The sequence below is a fragment of the Scyliorhinus torazame genome, chromosome 5, assembly GCF_047496885.1.
Source record: "Scyliorhinus torazame isolate Kashiwa2021f chromosome 5, sScyTor2.1, whole genome shotgun sequence".
Classification (NCBI taxonomy): domain Eukaryota; kingdom Metazoa; phylum Chordata; class Chondrichthyes; order Carcharhiniformes; family Scyliorhinidae; genus Scyliorhinus; species Scyliorhinus torazame.
The window spans coordinates 96,796,470-96,818,057 of record NC_092711.1 but is presented as its reverse complement, the minus strand read 5'-3'; the positions used below and the strand labels follow the sequence as shown (position 1 = coordinate 96,818,057).

The following is a 21,588-nucleotide window of genomic DNA, read 5'->3' as shown; positions in this document are numbered from 1 at the left end:
CCTTTTTGAATAAAGGTGTAAGATATGTAATTCTCCAGTCTGGCACCTCCTGGAAAGACTGGCGAATCATTTCAGCACCCCTGAAATATACATTTTCACTTCAACAGTTCCTCCTTATCAATTTTAAACCTATTTATGGACAGGGCTTTCTAGTCTGCCTACATGACCTGGGTAGCGTCCATCTCCTTCGTAAAGACAACCAGTTATTTTTGTATCATTTTGAACAGGGTGGGATTCTCCGTTGGCCGACGGCAGAATCGCGAAACCCGATTGGGCGGAGAATCGGTTCCGCCTCTGAAATTGTGGCGAACACCTATTTCAAGGGAAATCGCAATTCTCAGGGTAGCATGGTGGTGCACTGGTTAGCACTGCTGTCTCACGGCTCCAAGGTCCCAGGTTCGATCCCTGCTCTGGGTCTCTGTCCATATGGAGTTTGCACATTCTCCCGTGTCTGCGTGGGTTTCGCCCCACAACCCAAAGATGTGCCGGTAGGTGAATTGGCCATGCTAAATTGCCCCTTAATTGGAAAAAATGAATTGGGTACTCGAAATTTATATTTAAAAAAATTACAATTCTCTGTCGCCTTGACATCATTTGCATATCATTAGCAGGGCCAACCCGGTATTCTCAGGGGCCTCCATGATTCGCCTCCAAAGGCCTGAATTCTCGACGGTGAGGTTCATTTGTGCTTTTAAAAATCGTGAAACAGGCTTCGGGCTGCTGAGCAAGAGGGGGTATGGAAAGTGTCCAACATTGCCATAGTTTGCTGACAGTTGTGTTGCTGGCCAGGAGACTTCTGCCAGGATTGGGGGAGTAGTAGGGGATGGCCAGGCGGTGCACAATGGGGTGAGGGTGGATGGGCACAGAGCACAATTGCTGCAGCCTGCAAAGTAGCCATGCAGCTGCGCTCGCCGGGGACTGCCCACTGTGAAATTAGCACCACAGATCGTATGGGTGTCCCCCAGGGCACTCCCCTAGGTGCCCTTGGGACTTAGCTGACCCATCAGTGGGATGGAGGCACTCCAGTGCAACCAATGCCATCTTGTTGGCTGGGATGAGTGTGTGTGGGGAGTGTAATGTGTATACTCTACTCCCTGTACACACACGACTGCGTGGCAAAACTTGGTCCCAACTCCATCTACAAGTTTGCTGACGATACGACCATAGTGGGCTGGATCTCGAATAACGACGAGTCAGAATACAGGCTGGAGATATAGAACCTAGTTGAGTGGTGTAGCGACAACAATCTCTCCCTCAATGCTAGCAAAACTAAAGAGCTGGTCATTGACTTCAGGAAGCAAAGTACTGTACACACCCCTATCAGCATCAACGGGGCCGAGGTGGAGATGGTTAGCAGTTTCAAATTCCTAGGGGTGCACATCTCCAAAAATCTGTCCTGGTCCACCCACGTTGACGCTACCACCAAGAAAGCACAACAGCGCCTATACTTCCTCAGGAAACTAAGGAAATTTGGCATGTCCACATTAACCCTTACCAGCTTTTACAGATGCACCATAGAAAGCATCCTATCGGGCTGCATCACAGCCTGGTATGGCAACTGCTCGGTCCAGGACCGCAAGAAACTTCAGCGAGTCGTGAACACCACCCAGTCCATCACACAAACCTGCCTCCCATCCATTGACTCCATCTACACCTCCCGATGCCTGGGGAAAGCGGGCAGCATACTCAAAGATCCCTCCCAGCCGGCCTACTCACTCTTCCAACTTCTTCCATCAGGCAGGAGATACAGAAGTCTGAGAACATATACGAACAGACTCAAAAACAGCTTCTTCCCCACTGTCACCAGACTCCTAAATGTCCCTCTTATGGACTGACCTCATTAACACTACACCCTGTATGCTTCATCCGATGCCAGTGCTTATGTAGTTACATTGTATGCTGTGTTGCCCTATTATGTATTTTCTTTTCTTCCCTTTTCTTCCCATGTATTTAGTGATCTGTTGAGGTGCTCGCAGAAAAATACTTTTCACTGTACCTTGGTACACGTGACGATAAACAAATCCAATCCAATCCAATATGCGGCCACAGCATGTCAGCCTCCCGTGAGTCAATCATGGACTCGGTGAATCCCGCACCGTTTTAATTTGAATTGATTGTGTTCCACGTGGCTCCGGTCCTAGCCCCTCCAAAGTCACTGGATCGGTACTCCCTCTCTGCCCTGTTCTTTTTTGAAGTCAGCCCTTGAATTGTGTGAATATAGTTTCATATTTCCACACTTCAGTAACAAATGTGGAAATGTTTGCTCCACACCCACAGGGTTTCATCTGTTTAAAGCTACAAACAGAAAGGTCCAGTTTTTTCCTGGGGTTTGAGACAAATCAGCTTTCAAAATGCAGAGGTTCAGCCAATAAGGGAGAACCGGGCTCAGCGCCCCCCCCCCCCCCCCCCCCATTCACACCGATTGATTGGAAGGTCAGTGCCGCCCCGTCTTCCTATTGGTCCAGAACTTCCGTTAATCAGTTGGGCATTGTGATACAGAGCATGCGCAATCCAACTGCTGTAGATGGACACCAGTGCATAGGCGTAGAGACAGAGTTAGGAGCATGCGCAATCCAACTGCTGTAGATGGACACCAGTGCGTAGGCGTAGAGACGGAGTTAGGAGCATGCGCAATCCAACTGCTGTAGATGGACACCAGTGCGTAGGCGTAGAAACGGAGTTAGGAGCATGCGCAATCCAAGTGTTGGCCTGGGCGACGTGTTCTTTGTCCCGGAGAAGCGGAGTCAGCGTCAGGCAGTGGGTGGGAGGATTTGGAAACACTTTGTGGATCCGCAAACCCTTTACAATCATTGTCAGCTCCTTGGTTTGCAGCTGCGGGGCTTCTCCCTCCCGGGAACAGGCCCAGGTTAACGGGCACCATCCTGCTTCAGACACTGGAGGATGTTCACATCAGAGGATGGGGGAGGGGGAAAATAAATAAGAGCTTCCACTTTGCACTCAAATAAATGAGGACTCTGATCTCTGGCAAGGAAGGAAACCCTGGCAGGTGGGCAGGGAGGATTCACAAACAGTCGCTGGAGACCCCAAACCCCCAATAAGAACCTGCCGGTCCCGGGTTTCCAGCTCCCGGGGATTGTTGGCTTCAGATGCGGCCAACTTGGTGAAGGAACAGAGTGGGCGGGGCTTCAGGGTCCCAGTGATCAGGAGGAAAAATTATTAATTAATTGACTTTATTCTCACTTTGCACAGGGGGGCTTGAGAACTGAACCCAGCCTGAGGGGAGGGAGGGGGTAAACTGTAAGGAAAAGAATTGTGAAGGTGATGTGCAGGGTTTGCCGAGCTGACCAACTCTCCTGGTGAAAATTCAGGCACAGTCTGCACTGAAAGACTGGCGTTCTGCCAGAGCTGGGAGCAGGCCGCCTCGGGTAAGTGTCTGTTTCTGGGACACAGAAACAGGAAGGAACATGGTTCTGTGCATTGAGAAAGGTCCAATCTATGTGACAGACAACATCTAGGCAGCACGCAGTCTGAGACAATGGACTCAAATACATTCCAGTAAAATATGGGACTGTTCGTCACCCCGGGTTTTGCATCCACCCCGGGAGGTGAGAGTGCATGGGATTAGGATTTACTGCTTTACAGGTACAATTGAAGAAAATATGCTTCATGGAAAATAGAATTGTATGTTCAGAATTTCACTCCTCTATTTAAAGTTTTGTAAACTCTTTTTCCAGTGCATTAGAATGGGTGGATTTACAAACAGGAAGCTCAAACTGAACATCTCAGCATGATCTGGCAGAGTTACTGAGTCACCACGGCCTGAATATCATCAATCATTGAATTTAGAAGGAGAAATGATTATGTTTTCATAGATTTTACATAAGAACATAAGAACTAGGAACAGGAGTAGGCCATCAGGCCCCTCGAGCCTGCTCCACTATTCAATGAGATCATGGCTGATCTTTTGTGGACTCAGCTCCACTTTCCGGTCCGAACACCATAACCCTTAATCCCTTTATTCTTCAATTTACAGTGCAGAAGGAGGCCATTCGGCCCATCGAGTCTGCACCGGCTCTTGGAAAGAGCACCCTACCCAAGGTCAACACCTCCACCCTATCCCCATAACCCAGTAACCCCACCCAACACTAAGGGCAATTTTGGACACTAAGGGCAATTTATCATGGCCAATCCACCTAACCTGCACATCTTTGGACTGTGGGAGGAAACCCACGCACACACGAGCAGAATGTGCAGACTCCGCACAGACCGTGACCCAAGCCGGAATTGAACGTGGGACCCTGGAGCTGTGAAGCAATTGTGCTATCCACAATGCTACCGTGCTGCCCAATGCTACCGTGCTGTCTGTGCGACACCATTTAAAACATCAGTGCGACTGGAAAAGCATAAAGACTCACACTGGAGTGAGAGGTTCCAGTACACTCAATGTACAAAGAGCTTTAACCAGTTAAACAGCCTGTAAAAATCATCACACGATTTGCAGTGGGAAAAAAGCGTACTCGTCTTCAACTGATTGTCCAAACTGGAAAGACGCAGGGTAACTAGAATCATGGAGAATCCGTGGAAATGTGAGGACTGTGGTAAAGGATTCAATTCTTCATCCAGGCTGGAAATCCATCGACACGTTCACACATGGGAAAGGCTGTTCTGTGTGTGAGAGGAGATTCACTCAGTCATCTGGCCTTCGGTTACACCAGCGAGTTCACACTGAGAAGACGCCATTCAGCTGCACAACCTGTGAAGAGAAATTCAAGTCCTTATCCATGCTCACTGAACACCAGCGAATTCACACGGGTCAGAAACCATTGTTTCTCCTCTTTTCCTGCTGTCTCCCATCATGCTCTCTCAGCGCGCATCTTGTCTGTGAGACTTACCCTTTGCTCCTTTGACCCAATTCTCACTAAACTGTTCAACATCAAACTTCCACAATCATCTAATTTACAGTGCAGAACAGGCCATTTGGCACATTGAGTTTGGGCACTCTTTCCTTGGGCACTGGCCCAAGGAAAGAGCATCCTTCTCAAGCCCACACCTCCACCCTATCCCTGTAACCCAGTAACCCCACTTAATCCTTTTGGACACTAAGAGCAATTTAGCATGGCCACTCCGTCAAACCTGCATATCTTTGGACTGGGGGAAAACCGGAGCACCCGGAGTAAACCCACGCAGACACGAGGAGAACATGCAGACTCCGCACAGACAGTGACCCAAGCGGGAATCGAACCTGGGACAGTGGAGCTGTGAAACAACTGTGCTAGCCACTGTGCTGCCCCTGATTTATTGGATTCGAGTTCAAACACCAGCCACGATGGAAGCATCTGCTGTGGTGGGATTTGAACCTGCATTCTCAGAGAATTGTGCTGGGTCTCAGGATTACTCATCCAGTAACAATACCACTACAGCATCACCTCCCCAGTCAAGCGCTTTGCAGAGCTCGTCCGGGATATGAACCCGGGACATCTCGCATTTTGGAAAGCCCCGAAGCGAAAATCATACTCCACAGTTTCGACGGTATCTCCATGGAGTCAGTATCTTTGTGCATTTCCTCTTTGACAATCAAGTGAAGCTTGGTCCTCACACAGAACACGTGTATGGTTTCTCCCCTTAGTGAATGGTGTGGTGTTTTTTCAGGCTGTGTAACTGGTTAAAGCTCTTTCCAGTCAGTTCACTGGAACACACTCACTCAGGTGCGTGTGTGTCTCGGTGCTTTTCCAGTCACACTGATGTTTGAAATATTTTCCCACAAACAGAACAAACATTTTTCACTCCACATTTATTGTCTGAGGATATTCAGGTCCTGATCAATTGAGTGACACTGTCAGATCTTAATGTGATGTTTTGTTTGTGTTTCCTGTCTGAAAATCTTCTCCTAATGCCCTGGAAAAGGAGTTTACAAAGGCCACACTATCAGTGCAAGATAGAAATTCAGAACAGACAATTCCAGTTTCTGCGTTACATTTTTTTTCTCTCTTCTGTCCCCAAAACTGTAAATCCCTGTCTCACACACTCCCCCCTCCTCCCTGGGGCTGAAATCCAAATAAAGTATTTGATCATTATTTCTGTATCCTTTTACCAAAGTTATATAATTAGAGGCAAGAATATGCTTTATAAGTCACTTCATTCATGACTTGTGACAGACATTAATCTGAATCACCCTGACTGACCAATTAGAATAACAGAGGTGAACCTTGTGTCCAGAACAGACCATGTGGAGATTTGACGTGAAGATTGTTTCTCCAAATCTTCCAGGGTTTCCTTTGTTCTTCCTCTCCCTCTCGAACTAAGTTATACCGGATATCAGACTTAGAGCTCATTCTGGTTCTCTTCCTGCTGACTAAATAACTTCAATCAAATATGGAGAAGACTGAATCCACTGGTCGGTCCCTGCTCCAATCTCCATTCCTGAATACCAACTCTATCCATCTCCCTGGCAACAGTCTGAGACTTAGCCAGTCTCTTTGTAAACTTGGTTTCACACTTGATCCAATATGAGCTTCTGACCTCATAGAATTTACAGTGCAGAACGAGGCCATTCGGCCCATCGAGTCTGCAACGGCCCTTGGAAAGAGCACCCCAGCTAAGCCCACAGCTCCACCTATACCTGTAACCCCCAACCTTTTTAAGATACTAAGGCAATTTGCCATCATCACCTCCCAATTCGACAACTCCATTACACACCTGACTGCTCTACTACACTCTACCTCTGTAAACTTAAAGCCATCCAAAAGTCTGCTACCCATGTCTTAATTCACAGCAAGTTCCTTTCCCCTATGATCCCTGTGCTCCGAGACTTGCATTCGCTCCCAATCAATTCTCACCCTCGTTTTCAAATCCCCTCCATGGCCTCATCTCTCCCTGTGTCTGTCATCTCCTCCAGCCCCACAACCCCCTGAGATATCTGCTCTGATCCTGGACTCTTGTGCACTTCCGATTCCAATTACTCCGCCATGGATTTAAGTTACCTCGGCCGCAAGCACTATATTCCCTCACAAACCTCCCCGCCCCCACCTCACTTACCTCCTTTAAGATGATGTGGAGATGCCAGCGTTGGACTGGGGTGGGCACAGTAAGAAGTCTGACAACACCAGGTTAAAGTCCAACAGGTTTGTTTCAAACACTAGCTTTCAGAGCGCTGCTCCTTCCTCAGATGAATACCTTAAGATGCTCTTTAAAACTCACCTCTTTGACCCTCCCGGCCGAGCCCAGCATCGGCACTGCGCATGCTCCAGCTCACAATGCCCATGAAGTGATTGACGGCAGCTGTGGACCAGTAGCAGGAGAGGATTGGGCCTGGAGGACCGAGTGGTTGCAGCGGGTCCACGAACCAATCGGAGTGAATGGGGGGCGGGGCTGAGCCCGGTCTCCCACGTGGTCTAGAGCATGCGCAGTACCGATGACAACTCAGGATTCAGACGGTCGGGTGGAAATCCTCAGCCGGTCAAATTCGCTCGGGTGAGTTATGAGGGAGGGATGGAGCCGGCGGATGGGTCGGGACGATTCATAAAAACCCCGTGCAGGCCCCAAGCCCCGAATGCGAAGCTAGGATACAGCAGTTGAACCGGCGAAAGCTGCTCGGGCTTTTCCCCGAGACAGGCCCGGGTGGCCGGGCGCATGCGGAGGGAGGGAGAGTCTCGGTTTTTCTCCGCCTCCCATTCACTCTGATTGGCTGGAGGACTAGCCGCTCTTGTTCGGTCTTCCAGCCCCGCCCCCTCTTAGTGGTCCGAACCCGCTGTCAATCAGTCCCCGGGCATTGTGAGCTGGAGCAAACCCTTCACCATCATTGTCAGCTCCCTGGTTTGCAGCTGCGGAGCTTCTCCCTCCCTCCCGGGAACAGGCCCAGGTTAACGGGCACCATCCTGCTTCAGACACTGGAGGGTGGTTCGCATCAGAGGATGGGGGAGAGGGACAAGAAATAATAGCTTCCACTTTGCACTCTAATCAATGAGGACTCTGATCTCTGGCAAGGAAGGGAACCTTAGCAGGTGGGCGGGGAGGGTTCACAAACACCCGCTGGAGACCCCAAACCCCCAATAAGACCCATTGATTTTATTGTCAGTCTGCAGACAGGAGCTGGAGAACTGAACACAGGCAGAGGAGAGGGAGGAAGAAAACTGGGAGTGGAGGAAAGAAATGGTGCAGATGGTGAGATGGGTTTGGATTTCAGCCCAGGGAGGAGGGAGAGTGTGTGGTGTGCTGGGATTGACAGCTTTGGCGGAACGAGAGGAAAACATGTTCCAGAGAAATTAGAATTGCCTGTTCAGAATTTCTATCCTGGACTGACAGTGATGGCTTTTGTAAACTCCTTTTACAGGGGGTTAGAACTGGAGAATTTGCACACAAACTGAACCCAACAGAAAGGTTTGTCTTTGCGAATTCTATCTTGCATTGACCGTGATGACTTTTGTAACATGAGAGATTACAGCTCTCAGGAGAGATTAATTGGAGTGGGTCCTTTTTTCTATCGACAACAACAAATTAAGCAGTGACCTGCTATAAATCTTTTAAATTACCAGTAGTTTGGAGAGGGGCAATGTGAGAGAGTGACAATCAATAAACAACAAGTCATAAATACAAGAAAGTTACAAATAAATCCAAGGGGACAATACGGACAAAATTATTTATTACAGATTCAGAATGTGCAACTCATTACCATGGAAAGGAGTTGAGGAAAGTGCTGTGATGTTTTCAAAAGGAAACGGGACAAGCACATGAGAGAAAATGGAATCGAAAATCAGCTGAAAGGCTGAGATTTGATAGGTGTGACAGTCGGAGATGTGTGCCGAGTATTGACAGCAGCAAAATCTGTGAAAGAATGGTCTGTTTGTGTCTTATATATTCACAGTATTTCAATGTAATCTCCTTTTACAGAATATTTGCAGATGCAAACATCATATTGAGATCTGACAGAATCACTTGATTCATCAGGACCGGCCTTTCAACGTGGAAGGAGAACTCTGTTTTGTCTTTCGGAAAAAAAATCAAAAATCACTGTGATTGGAAAAGCACCTAGACACAGACATCGAAGTAATTTTCCACAGTTAGCTGAGTTACAGAGGAACTGAGCTTCAACCAATCACATGGCGTGAAATTGAATTGCAGCATTTACATCAGGGAGACACCGTACTCAGGCTTCAACTGATGATCCAAGTTGGAGAGACATAAGGACATTCGCACCAAAGGAATCAAGAAGCAGCAATAGGACATTCAGCCCCGTGAGCCTGTTCCACCATTTAATAACATCACGGCTGATCTGATAGTGACCTCAAATCTGCATCCCACCTACACCTGATAACTTGTCGATAACCATGAAGAAAGCATGGAAATGTGGGGACTGTGGGATGGGATGCTACTACCCGTCTCAATTGGAAACTCATCGACGTATTCACACTGGGGAAAGGCCGTTCACCTGCTCCGTGTGTGGGAAGGGATTCACTCGGTCATCACTCCTCCTGAGTCACCAACTTGTTCATACTGATCAGAGACGTTTTAAATGTGCTGACTGTGAGAAGAGCTTTCAAAGTAAAAGGAATTTATTGATGCATCAACACACTCACACTGGGGAGAGGCCATTCATCTGCTCCGTCTGTGGGAAGGGATTCACTCAGTCACCCCACCTCCTGACACACCAACTTGTTCATACTGATCAGAGACCTTTTAAATGTGCTGACTGTGAGAAGAGCTTTCAAAGTAAAAGGAATTTACTGATACATCAACGCACTCATTCTGGGGAAAGGCCATTCACCTGCTCCGTGTGTGGGAAGGGATTCACTCGGTCATCACTACTTCTGAGACACCAACTTGTTCATACTGATCAGAGACCTTTTAAATGTGCTGACTGTGAGAAGAGCTTTAAAAGTAAACAGAATCTGCTGAAACACCAGCGAGTTCACACTGAAACAGAATCATAGAATTTACAGTGCAGAAGGAGGGCATTTGGCCCATCGAGTGCACCAGCCCTTGCAAAGAGCACATTACTTAAGCCCATAGCTTCAACCCAACCTATAACCCCACCTCACCTTTTTGGACACGAAGGGCAATTTAGCATGGCCAATCCATCTAACCTGCACATCTTTGGACTGTGGGAGGAAACCGGAGCACCCGGAGGAAACCCACGCACACACAGGGAGGATGCGCAGACTCCTCACAGACAGTGACCCAAGCCGGGAATCAACCCTGGGACCCTGGAGCTGTGAAGCAACGGTGCTAACCACTGTGCTAGGGTGTGGGAGGAGATTCACTCAGTCAAACAACCTGCACAGACATCAGCAAGTTCACAGGCAACAGCAGGGTTTGGATTCAGCTGTTGTTGCTGCTGTTAGTCACATCCGGGACTGAATGATGCCTGGACGTCTGTTCCAGTGGGGCTCCACAGTTTCCGGTATATATCAATGATTTAGACTGAAATGTATGCACCAGGATTATACAAACGTTGCTCATGTGTATTAGACAATGAGGGAGAAAGCCATGGACTGGGTCAGGTGGATAGAAAAGTGGTAAATGGAAATTTAGATAATGAGAGGTGAGGAACACACTTCAGTTAACTCCTGATAAAAATGAGGTCACTTAAGGAAAATGGGAAAACTGATTGGTGGGGAAGCTACAAATAATCCTTTCTAAAAAAATTAATTCAGAATACCCAATTAATATTATTTTTTCCAATTAAGGGGCAATTTAGCGTGGCCAATCCACCTAACCTGCACATCTCTGGGTTGTGGGTGTGAAACCCACGCAGACACGTGGAGAATGTGCAAATGCCACATGGACAGTGACCCAGGGCCGGGATTCAAACCCGGGTCCTCAGTGCTGCAGTCCCATTGCTCCACGTGCTGCTTTGGCTACAAATAATTCTAATAACTTTATTGAACAGTTCTCAAATGGAAAGGCACTTGACCACATTACACAAAGGATCTGCAATAGACATTTGGTCTACCAGGTCATATTTAGGGCAAGATTATAAACAGAGAGCATTCATAAAGTGATTATAAAAAGAAGCAATGCTGAGCAAGGCTAGGAGAGTGAGCAAAGAAGTGGCAGATGGAATACAATATGGAAAAGTGTGAGGTTATGGACTTTGGAAGCAGACATAGACTGTTTCCTAAATGGGGAAATGCTGAGGAAATCACAAGCACAAAGGGAATTGGGAGTCCTTGTTCAAGATTCTCTTCAGGTTAATGTGCAGGTTCAGTCAGCAGTTAGGAAGGCAAATGCAATATATTCATGTCGAGAAGGCTAGAATACAAGACCAGGGATGTAATTCTGAGGCTATACAAGGCTCTGATCAGACCCCATTTGGAGTATAATGAGCAATTTTGGGTCTCCTATCTAAGGAAGGATGTGCTGGTCTTGGAAAAGGTCCCGAGGAGGTTTACAAGAATGATCCCTGGAATGAATAGCTTGTCGTACGAGGAACGGTTGAGGACTCTGGATCTGTACTCGTTGGGAGTTTAGAAGGATATGGGGGGATCTTATTAAAACTTACAGGGATACTGCGAGGCCTGGGTAGAGAGGACATGGAGAAAATGTTTCCAGTTGTAGGAAAAACTAGAAGCAGAGGACACAATCTCAGACTAAAGGGCGATCCTTTAAAACAGAGTAAGAAGTCTTACAACACCAGGTTAAAGTCCAACAGGTTTGTTTCGACTCACTAGCTTTAGGGGCACAGTTCCTTCCTCAGGTGATGAGGAGGAATTAAAACAAGAGATGAGTCGGAATTTCTTCAGTCGGAGGGTGGTGAATCTGTGGAACTCTTTGCCACAGAATGCCGTGGAGGCCAAATCACTGAGTGTCTTTAAGATAGAGGTAGATAGGTTCTTGATGAATAAGGGAATCAGGGGTTATGGGGAGAAGGCAGGAGAATGGAGATGAGAGAAATATCAGCCATGATTGAATCTGCTCCGCCATTCAATGGGCCGAGTGGCCTAATTCTGTTCCTATGTCATATGATGTGAAGAAAAACATTCTGTGCTGCATGTGGGATCATGAAGGCACTGCTCGAAAATGTGGTGGAGGCAGATTCAGTTGATGCCTTGAAAATAATTGGACAACTATCTGTTACTATCAGATCAGCCATGACCTTATTGTTGAGTGCCTTTGTTTTGTGCTGTCACCTTCTATGCCTCTGTGTTATGAGGGAAATGCAGAGCACCAATGCAAGAGAGGCAGATTGCTCCCTCGATATGGATTGGATTGGTCTATTGTCACGTGCACCGAGGTACAGTGAAAAGTATTATTCTGCGAGCAGCTCAAACAGATCATTTTGTACATGAAAAGAAAGTAAACAAAGAAAATACATAATAGGGCAACACAAGGTACACAATGTAAATATATAGACAAAGGCATTGAGTGCAGCATACAGGAGTGTAGTATTAATCAGGTCAGTCCAAAAGAGGGTCCTTTAGGAGTCTGGTAATAGCGAGGAAGAAGCTGTTTTCAATCTGTTCGCGCGCGTACTCAGACTTGTATCTCCTGCCCGATGGAAGAAGTTGGAAGAGTGAGTAAGCCGGGTGGGAGGGGTCTTTGATTATGCTGCCCGCTTTCCCCAGTCAGCGGGAGATGTGGACAGAGTCAATGGATGGGAGGCAGGTTCGTGTGATGGACTGGGCTGTACTCTCTGAAGTTTCTTGTGGTCTTGGGCCGAGCAGTTGCCATACCAGGCTGTGATGCAGCCAGACAGCATGCTTTCTATGGTGCATCTGTAAAAGTTGGTAAGAGTCAGTGTGGACATGTCAAATTTCCTCAGTTTCCTGAAGTATAGGCACAGTTGTGCTTTCTTGATGGTAGTGTCGATGTGCGTGGATCAGGACAGATTTTTGGTGATGGAGACCCTGTGGCCCAGTGCAGGAGAGGCTGGTTGTTGGGCAGTGTGAGCTGAACATACATGGCTGGATAAAGACTGAGGCAGATGTCAAGTACCTTGGAGTGAAAACAGGTCTGGAAGGAGTGGGTCAAAAAACCTGGGGAGTTGCATTTTGCATGAATCGTGAGTGTGACCCAGTCACAATTATGAACAGTAAACAAACCTATCACTGATTTGATGAGATAATTTACCGTGTCCCAGGTGTTGTAAATACTGTAGATCAGCCTGCTTTCTGCCCATGTCTAAGTGTTATCTTAGACCAAGAATAATGTGCTTCTGTATTAAATAAAGTATCCAAACTTCTCATTGTGCTTCATGCCCAGCATCTTGCCTAACTGTGGATCTTCTGTTTGGCTGACTGGGAAATAGAATCTTCCTGTTTACTAATTGCTCTATGGCGGCTGCGTTACCCAGAATCCCCCGCGCTGCAGAAAGTTCCCGATCAGTGAGTGTACGAGGCCAGTGCGCAGGTGCAGTGTGGGCGTGTGCTCGGTGCATGCTCAGTGTCAGTCATGGTGAGAGAGTGAGGAGGAGCTGGGTTGAACACAACAGTGAGCTGTACCCCTGTGAAAAGGGCATCTGCCAGTCTCTGTTTGACTCTCCTGCAGCTTCCTGTCATGATTGAGTTGGACAAGGAACCCTCATCATTTGAGCTGGAAAAGGCCATTGATTGCTGAGCAAACAGAAAGGTGCCCGGCAAGGATGGAATTCCAGCTGAACTGCTCACACAGAAAGTCCCATCAACTGTCACACCTTCCTGCCCTCCCCTTTTGGGCTGTGAGACTGGTCCACAAAACATATCTGATGCAATAAAAACAGCAGTGACAGAGGAGACAGCATCAACTACAGGGACATCTCACTCCCTAGAGTCAGGGGAAGACCTTCACTTGGGTGATGTTTAAAAGATTCATCTACTTGCAAACTGAGTTTATCTAGAAGCACAGTGCGGTTTCTGTGCTGACAGATCTACAGTGAACATGATCTTCTCCACACACCAGCTACAAGGAAAGAGAACAATTGGGATTTGATCTAAAGTGTCAGTGCTGAGAAAGTGAAATGTTCTAATTACTGAGTGAAAGTAAACCTTTCAGTGTGAATCACAATTTACTGGTACAATTGGAAAAGGCACCAAAATGTTTCAATCTCTGAAGATAAACTTCCGCCTTGAAGTTATGTTTCGGAGCTCACAAGCTGTGGGAAGCTTTGTGAATGTTTCCTCTTCCCTTTTGTAAACAAGCAGAGAAGTTAACCCTTTGCCCTGACAGCACGGCAACAATTTGAAATAAAGACTTTAACTTTTAAAGATTTGGCTTCATCCCATTTGTTGGGGTCATATTTCCGGCTGCGGGAATCATTGCGGACGGGATGGAAATTTGCCGGAACATTTTAAAAAATAATCCTACTCTTTATTGTCACAAGTAGTCTGACATTAACACTGCAATGAAGTTGCAGTGAAAAGCACCCAGTCAGCACATTCCGGAGCATGTTCAGGTACACAGAGGGAGAATTCAGAATTGTCATGTGAGAGTACCTTTAAGAACTGTGTGTTTATCAAATAGCTGTAGTGAAGACAGACAGCCCAGCTCCACCCACACTCTGATATCACTGCAGCTATTTGAGTTTGCACATTCTCCACGTGTGTGTGGGTTCCCTCCAGGTGCTCCAGTTTTCTCCCACCATCCAAAGATGTGCAGATTTGGTGGATTGCCGATGCTAAATTTCCCCTTAGTTACCAAAGGTGAAGTGGGGTTACGGGGAAATGTCAGAGTAAGTGCGCCTTGGTGGGGCGCTCTTTTGTATGGTTCGTGCATGCAAACTTGATGGGCTGATTGGCCTCCTTTTGCACTGCAGGGATTCTGTTGAATTAATCTCACATTTTCTGTTTTTACTCTATATGACATACCTTTTCAATCCACTAATTATATTTATTGAACCACTGTACGATCAACTGCCAGGAGCAGTGTGTTGATGTTTCAGCTATTCCAGCATTGGGTGACTGTGTGGAGTTTGCACATTCTCCCCATGTCTGTGTGGGTTCCCATCAGGTGCTCTAGTTTTCTCCCACCGTCCACAGGTGTGCAGGTTATGTGGAATGACCACGCTAAATTGCCCCTTTATAATATAATCTTTATTGTCACAAGTAGGCTTACATTAACACTGCAATGAAGTTACTGTGAAAAGCCCCGATTCGCCACATACCGGTGCCTGTTCGGATACACAGAGGGAGAATTCAGAATGTCCAAATTACCTAACAGCACGTCTTTCGGGACTTGTGGGAGGAAACCGGAGCGCCCGGAGGAAACCCACGTAGACACAGGGAGAATGTGCAGACCCGACACAAACAGTGATCCAAGTTGGGAATCGAACCTGGGACCCTGGAGCTGTGAAGCAACGGTGCTAACCACTGTGCTACCAAAAATGTTTAGTTGGAGTTACTGGGTTACGGGGATGGGCTTAAGTAGGGTGCTCTTTTCAATGGCCTCCTTCTGCACTGTAAATTCTATGATTCTGTAGGATATCCTCTCTCAGTCTCATCCGATGGTTCTGTCTGGTGGTATTTCCCTGACGTCAGCAATGTTGCTGCACAGTGCTAACCACTGTTTGTCTCTTGTATTTCACTGTGACAGGGCAGAGACCTGATTGAAAGGATTCAAACATGGGAGTTTTGGGAAAGATGAGCAAGGATTTGGGAGGTGACAACAAGTTCAAAGAGTTTGGAGAGGAGAGGGAGGTTGAAGATGGGGCAGTAATTTGTAAGGATGGCAGGGTCAAGATTTTTTTTATTGAGGAGGGGGTGATGACGGCAGATTTGAAGGACAGAGGGACAGTACCTGACGAGAGAGAAATGTTGACAATATCCATGGACACAGGGTAGTTGGCTGATCAGTAGCTTAGTGGGAATTGGGTCGATGGAGCAGGAGCTGGGACTCATGGACAAGATGAGGAGCATGAGGGGAGATGGGAGAGAAACTAGACAAAGATGAGGGTTCAGGGCTCAGGCAAGGATGAAATTTAGAGACAGTTTGGTCCAGTGGGCTCGTGGAAGGGAGGGAAGCAGCAGAGGCAGCTGATCGGATTTACTCAATCTCAGTCACAAAGAAGCTCCACAAGCTCCTCACACGTCTAGTTGGAGGAGAGGATGGAAGAGACAGGGGAGAGCGAGAGTACTTCAAAAGGAACTAACTTGTGTCAGAGATATTAAAAAGTTTCAACACACTGCGTATTTCACACAAATCTTATTTGACATTTAGCCAGAATATTAGCCCCTGTAAATGGGCTGGAGTTTGTTATCAGCAGAAAGAGACCCAAATGAACATGGTTCAGTCCTGAATGTGAGTAACAGCAAAATCCAATCACTGGTTATTTGTGGCCTCGTTGGTGTCTCAGTAGGTGTGATGAAGTGGTGAATCCCTTCCCACACTCGGAGCAGGTGAACAGCCTCTCCCCAGTGTGGGTTCGCTGATGTACAATGAGCTGAGATGATTGTGCGAACACATTCCCACAGTGAGAGCACCTATACGGTCTCTCGTCAGTGTGAACACGTTGATGGCGTGTTAGATTCCCAGAATTTTTATAGCAATTCCCTCTTGGCAAGAGTAGCCTACTTAAGCCCACGCCTTTACCCGATCCCCGTAACACAGTAACCCCACCTAACCTTTTTGGACAGTAAGGGGCAATTTAGGCAACAAGACCAATCCACCTAATCTGCACATCTTTGAACTGTGGGAGGAAACCGGAGCACCCGGAGGAAACCCACGCAGACACGGGGAGAACATGTAAACTTCACAAGGGAGTCACCCGAGGCCAAAATTGAACCTGGGACACTGGAGCTGTGATGCAGCAGTGCTAAACATTGTGCTACCGTGCCTCCCTTGTGTCATCGTGCCGCCCTCATCTTATTTTACATTTAAAAAATACAAATGTAACTAATATGTCAGCTGTGTTAACAGGCTTTTCCCGTTTACCTGATACATGATCCAAAACTGGAATGCCAACGTGACCTTCAGATCTTTAATCGTTTGGTCCTTCGCTATGAAATGGCCGCCTTGAATCGCATTTACTCTCTTCCTCAATCAGCCTCTGCAATGCTTTTCTTAAACTTACCTGCTTGGCCAATTATCCGACATCTGACACAATACCCTCTCATGTAGTGAGGTGTCACATGGGGAAGGGAATCCTTTCCCACAGTCCGCACATTTCCGCGGTTTCTCCTCAATGTGACTGCATTTGTGGCTTGCGAGGCCTGATGATAGAGCGAATCCTCGTCCACACACACAAATCAAGTACGGTTTCTCCCCACTGTCAACGATGCTTTTTCCTTCCATGATCAAAGAACGATGATATTCAGGAGATGATAAATTGAGGACTCTGTCAGATCCTGATGTGATGCTTGGTTTGAGTTTCCGGACTTTGAATCCTCCCCTTCGAACACCCTGTGAAACTGATTGAAAACAGAAATTAGGGAGTGAGAGAGATCCCACAAAAATACAAAGGCAGGTTGTGAAATCGCTGAATGATTCTGGTCATTTGTTGGGCCGGCACTTGGAAAAAATGACCATGAAAACGGCTGGATTGTTCTAAAACCCATTTGACCTCTTTGGGAGGAGAAAGAAAGAGGTGAAGAGGGATTTTGTATATCTACAAGACATATTAAGACAAAGCATATTCGAGCTTCAGCTTCATAAATTGAAATATTGATACTGAAACTATGCTTCTGGTGGCAAAGTGGTTAGCACTTCTGCTTCACAGCTCCAGGGTCCCGGGTTCAATTCGGGTCTCGGGTGGCTATGTCTGGAGTTTGCAATTTCTCCCTCTGTCTGCGCGGGTTTCCTCCGATTTCTTCCCACAGTCCAAAGATGTGCAGGTTAGGTGGATTGGCCGTGATAAATTGCCCCTTAGTGTACAAAGGTTAGTTGGGGTCATTGGGTTCCAGAGACAGGGTGGAGGGGTGAGCTTAAGCTTAAGTAGGGTGCTCTTTCCAAAGGCCAGTGCAAACCCGATGGGCTGAATGGCCTCCTTCTGCACTGTAAATTCTATGATTCTGCACTATAGGAATTCCATGAAGCTCTGGTCACCACGTTTCAGGAAGGATGTGAAGAGGGCAGCACGGTGGCACAGAACGTTATCCCTGTTGCCTCACGGCGCCGAGGTCCCAGGTTCAATCCCAGCGCTAGGTCACTGTCTGTGTGGAGTTTGCACATTCTCCCCGTGTTTGCGTGGGTTTCGCACCCACTACCAAAGATGTGCAGGCTAGGTGGATTGGCCACACTAAATTGCTCCTTAACTGGAAATAATTAATTGGGTACTCTAAATTTTTTTAAAAAGGAACGATGTGAAGGTTCTTGGAGAAGGTGCAGAGGAGATTTATCAGAATGGTTCCAGCAAAGAAGGTTGAGGGGAGATTTGATTCAGGGACACAGGATTATGCCAGGTTTCGATCAGGTGGACAAAGAAACTCTGTTTCCATTCACTGATCGTACAAGCAGTCAGGACACAGATTTAAAGTTTGGGGTAAAACCTGGATTGAACTATACAAGATCCTGAGGTGTTTTGACAGGGTGGATGTGGAGAGGATGTTTCCTCTTGTGGGAGAATCTAGAACGAAGCGTCACTATTGCAAAATAAGTGGTCACCCATTTCAGATGGAGATGAGGATTTTTTATTCTGTTGAGAGTTGTAAAACTTTGGAACTCGCGTCCTTAAAAGGCAGCGGAAGTAGAGTCCTTGAATATTTTTAAGGCAGAGTGGGATAGATTCTTGATGGTCAAGGGGGTGAAAGGTCATCAGGGGTAGGCAAGAATGTGGAGTTGAGGTTAAAATGAGATCAGCCGCAATCTTATGCAATGCTGATCAGGATTGAGGGACCGAGTGGCTTGTTCCGAGTTTGTATGTAAAAGGTACAGGAGATATGAGGTGATATGAGATGTATGTTTTTACACAGCGAGCGGTAATGACCTGAAACTTGCTGCCTATGAGGGAGTTTGAAAATAGACACAACGAATGATTTGATTTCAAAAGGAAATTGGATGGACATCTGAGGGAAATAAACCTGCGAGGATACAGGGAGAGAGCAGGAAAATGGGACTGACTGGATTGCCCCAGAGAGCTAGCATGGATTCAATGGGCCGAATGCCCTTCTTTGTGCCATCATGTCTCTGACTCTTTTGTGCAATCTAGTTTTGTAATTTAACTCCGGGGGTTCAGATATCACTCAGGTAAATCTGAGCTACACTCCCTCCGAGGCCATTCTACTTCCTCAGGTTTGTTGCCCAGAACTGAACACAGTTCTCCAGGTTTGGCCTAACCAGGGTTTGTGAATCTCGGGGCTTTTCCAGTCACACTGAGACCTGAAATCTTCCCTCACAGACAGAACAGACAAACCTTTTACCTTCCACACCCAGATGCTGCTGAAATTCAGGTTCTGATGAATTGAGTGACTCTGTCAGATCGCAATGTGACGTTTGGATTGTGTTTCCTGTCTGTTAGAACATAGAATTTACAGTGCAGAAGGAGGCCATTCAGTCCATCGAGTTTGCACCGGCTCTTGGAAAGAGCACCCTACTTAAGCCCCACACCTCCACCCTATCCCCAAAACCCCACCTAACCTTTTTTGGACACTAAGGGCAATTTATCATGGCCAATCCACCTAACCTGCACATCTTTGGACTGTAGGAGGAAACTGGAGCACCCGGAGGAAAACCACGCAGACACAGGGAGAACATGCAGACTCAGCACAGACAGTGACCCAAGCCGGGAATCGAACCTGGGGCCCTGGTGCTGTGAAGCAACCGTGCTAACCACTGTGCTACCGTGCTGCCCTAAACCTCTACTTCCAGTATCCTGTAAATTTACAGAAACCTCACTGTCAGTCTAGGATAGAAATTCACAACATTCACTCCTCGCCAACTTTGATTAAATGTATTCCTGGAGGTTTGATCACATGACCTGCCCCCATCCTCCCGCCATTAATCGGTCAACACATCCATCCTTGTGACACACTGCCTTCCTCGGCCAATTGGGAAGCAAAAGGACTCATTACCTTACAGGACAGTGTTTGACTGTCAGCCAAACAACCTTTATCCCATTTTCAATATTTTTATATCCGCTGAACAGAAATGTTCAAAGAAAATTTCAAAAAAATCTTCTTTACTGTCCTCATGATTTTCCAGACACCCAGACATGAATCTCACCAAGGCAGAAAGTAAAATTTGAATTCATTAAAAGTCTAGTGGTGACCATGAAACGATTGTCGATTGTTGCAAAGAGCCACCTTGTTCACTGATGTCCTTCAGTGAAGGAAATCTTCTATCCTTACCTGGTCTGGCCTACACGTGACTCCAGATCCACAGTCAGCTTGTTGACCCTTAAAATGCTCTCTGAGATACACTCAGTTGAAGGGCAATTAGTGCTGGGCAGTGAATGCTGGCCCAGCCAGCGACACCCACGTGCCGTGAATGAACAGAAAAGAAAATCTGCCATCCTTACCTGGTCTGGCCGACACGATTCCAAACCACAGCAATGTGGTTGACTCTTTAAATGCCCTCCGAGATGGCCGAGCAAGCCATTCAGTTCCAGGGAAATTAGGGATGGGCAATAAATGTTGGCCCAGCCAGTGACTCCCACAAATGATTAAAATAAAATCCTGGAGACTCCAGTCAGTCAATCCGGGAGAGTTGGCATCCGGTCCAGGCTCGCAGCGCATGCGCCCTGCGGCTCCTTGTCCTCTGTAAAGATGGCGGCCGGTAACCCGGGCCTGTCACCGCTCAGCTCTCACTCTGTTCGGTGCTGTTTAAGACGGGACCGTTAACATTTTCCTCGGGAGTTGAAGCCTCCACGGGGTATTTATGAAGCCTCCCGGCTCACTCCGCAGCTTCTATTGTTCCCCAGCCACCCACCGGATCCATTCCTGAAAGTCGCTCGATTGTTTCTTTCCCGCTCCTCGCACCGTCAGCGACAACCTGAACCGCGCATGCGCTGGGCACAGCCCGAACCGTCACAATGCCCAGAAGTGATTGGCGGCGGCTCCGGCCAATAGGAATAGAGCGGGCGGGAGCCGCTGATCCTCCCGCCAATGGGAGCGAATGAGGGGCGGACTGGACTGTGAGTGAAGCATGCACAGTGCAGGTGATGGGCAGACGGGTCCACAATGGGTAAAGGGGGTGATGGCGGGGCGGAGGGTCCGGCGAGTGGGCGGAGAGGCTCCAGAAACCCCGGGAATAAATGGAGCGGATCCCCCTCCCCCCGTTTCCACCGAGCTGGGCTGCAGCTTCCAGATCAATGAAGAGCCGCTTTGTATCAGGTTGGCCATTGGTTCCAGAGGTTGTTCCCTGGTCTCCAGCGTCGCTTCTTTATCAGTAAATCATTGAATTGTTACAATACAGACTGAGGCCATTCAGCCCGTCCTGTCTCTCTCTGCAAGAGACTATCAGCTCCTCCCACTCCCCTGTCCTTTCACCAACAAGACCAGCAGCAAATATTCCCCATCCCCAGTTACCTGTGGAGAAGATGATGTTTGACCTTCTTGAACTGCTGCAGTTTGTGAGGTAGCATGGTGGCATGATGATTCTGATGTGATGTTGAGTTTCCCAATGCCCAACCTCCTGTAAAATTGACTGAAAACAGAAAAGAGCGAGTGTGAGAGTGAAATTGAGCTGAATTAATCTGGTCATTTGTGGGCAGGCACTAGGAAAAAGTGACCATGTAAACTGCCCCAACTGGTTCAGTAATGTCCTTCAGAGAAGGAATCCTGCCAA

The 21,588-nt window shown here is 47.4% G+C and overlaps 1 protein-coding gene across 4 annotated transcripts in view; it reads right to left on the bottom strand.

The window, feature by feature from the left end:
- Window positions 1–3,640: 3,640 nt before the first annotated feature.
- The window catches only part of LOC140419074 (uncharacterized), a 50,708-nt gene continuing 32,760 nt past the window's right edge, over window positions 3,641–21,588 (bottom strand). For 3 of the 4 annotated variants that reach the window (XM_072502818.1, XM_072502816.1, XM_072502817.1), the window contains exons 2-4: window positions 21,330–21,447; window positions 16,940–17,276; window positions 3,641–4,714 (exon numbers count right to left, since the gene is read on the bottom strand). In XM_072502818.1, coding sequence (XP_072358919.1) covers window positions 4,702–4,714; window positions 16,940–17,276; window positions 21,330–21,393 — 414 coding nt within the window. In that variant the 5' untranslated portion in view covers window positions 21,394–21,447 and the 3' untranslated portion in view covers window positions 3,641–4,701. Of the gene's footprint in view, window positions 4,715–8,577; window positions 9,631–9,798; window positions 17,277–21,329; window positions 21,448–21,588 lie in introns of those variants that run through there. The other variant, XR_011945514.1, reaches the window with a different exon arrangement.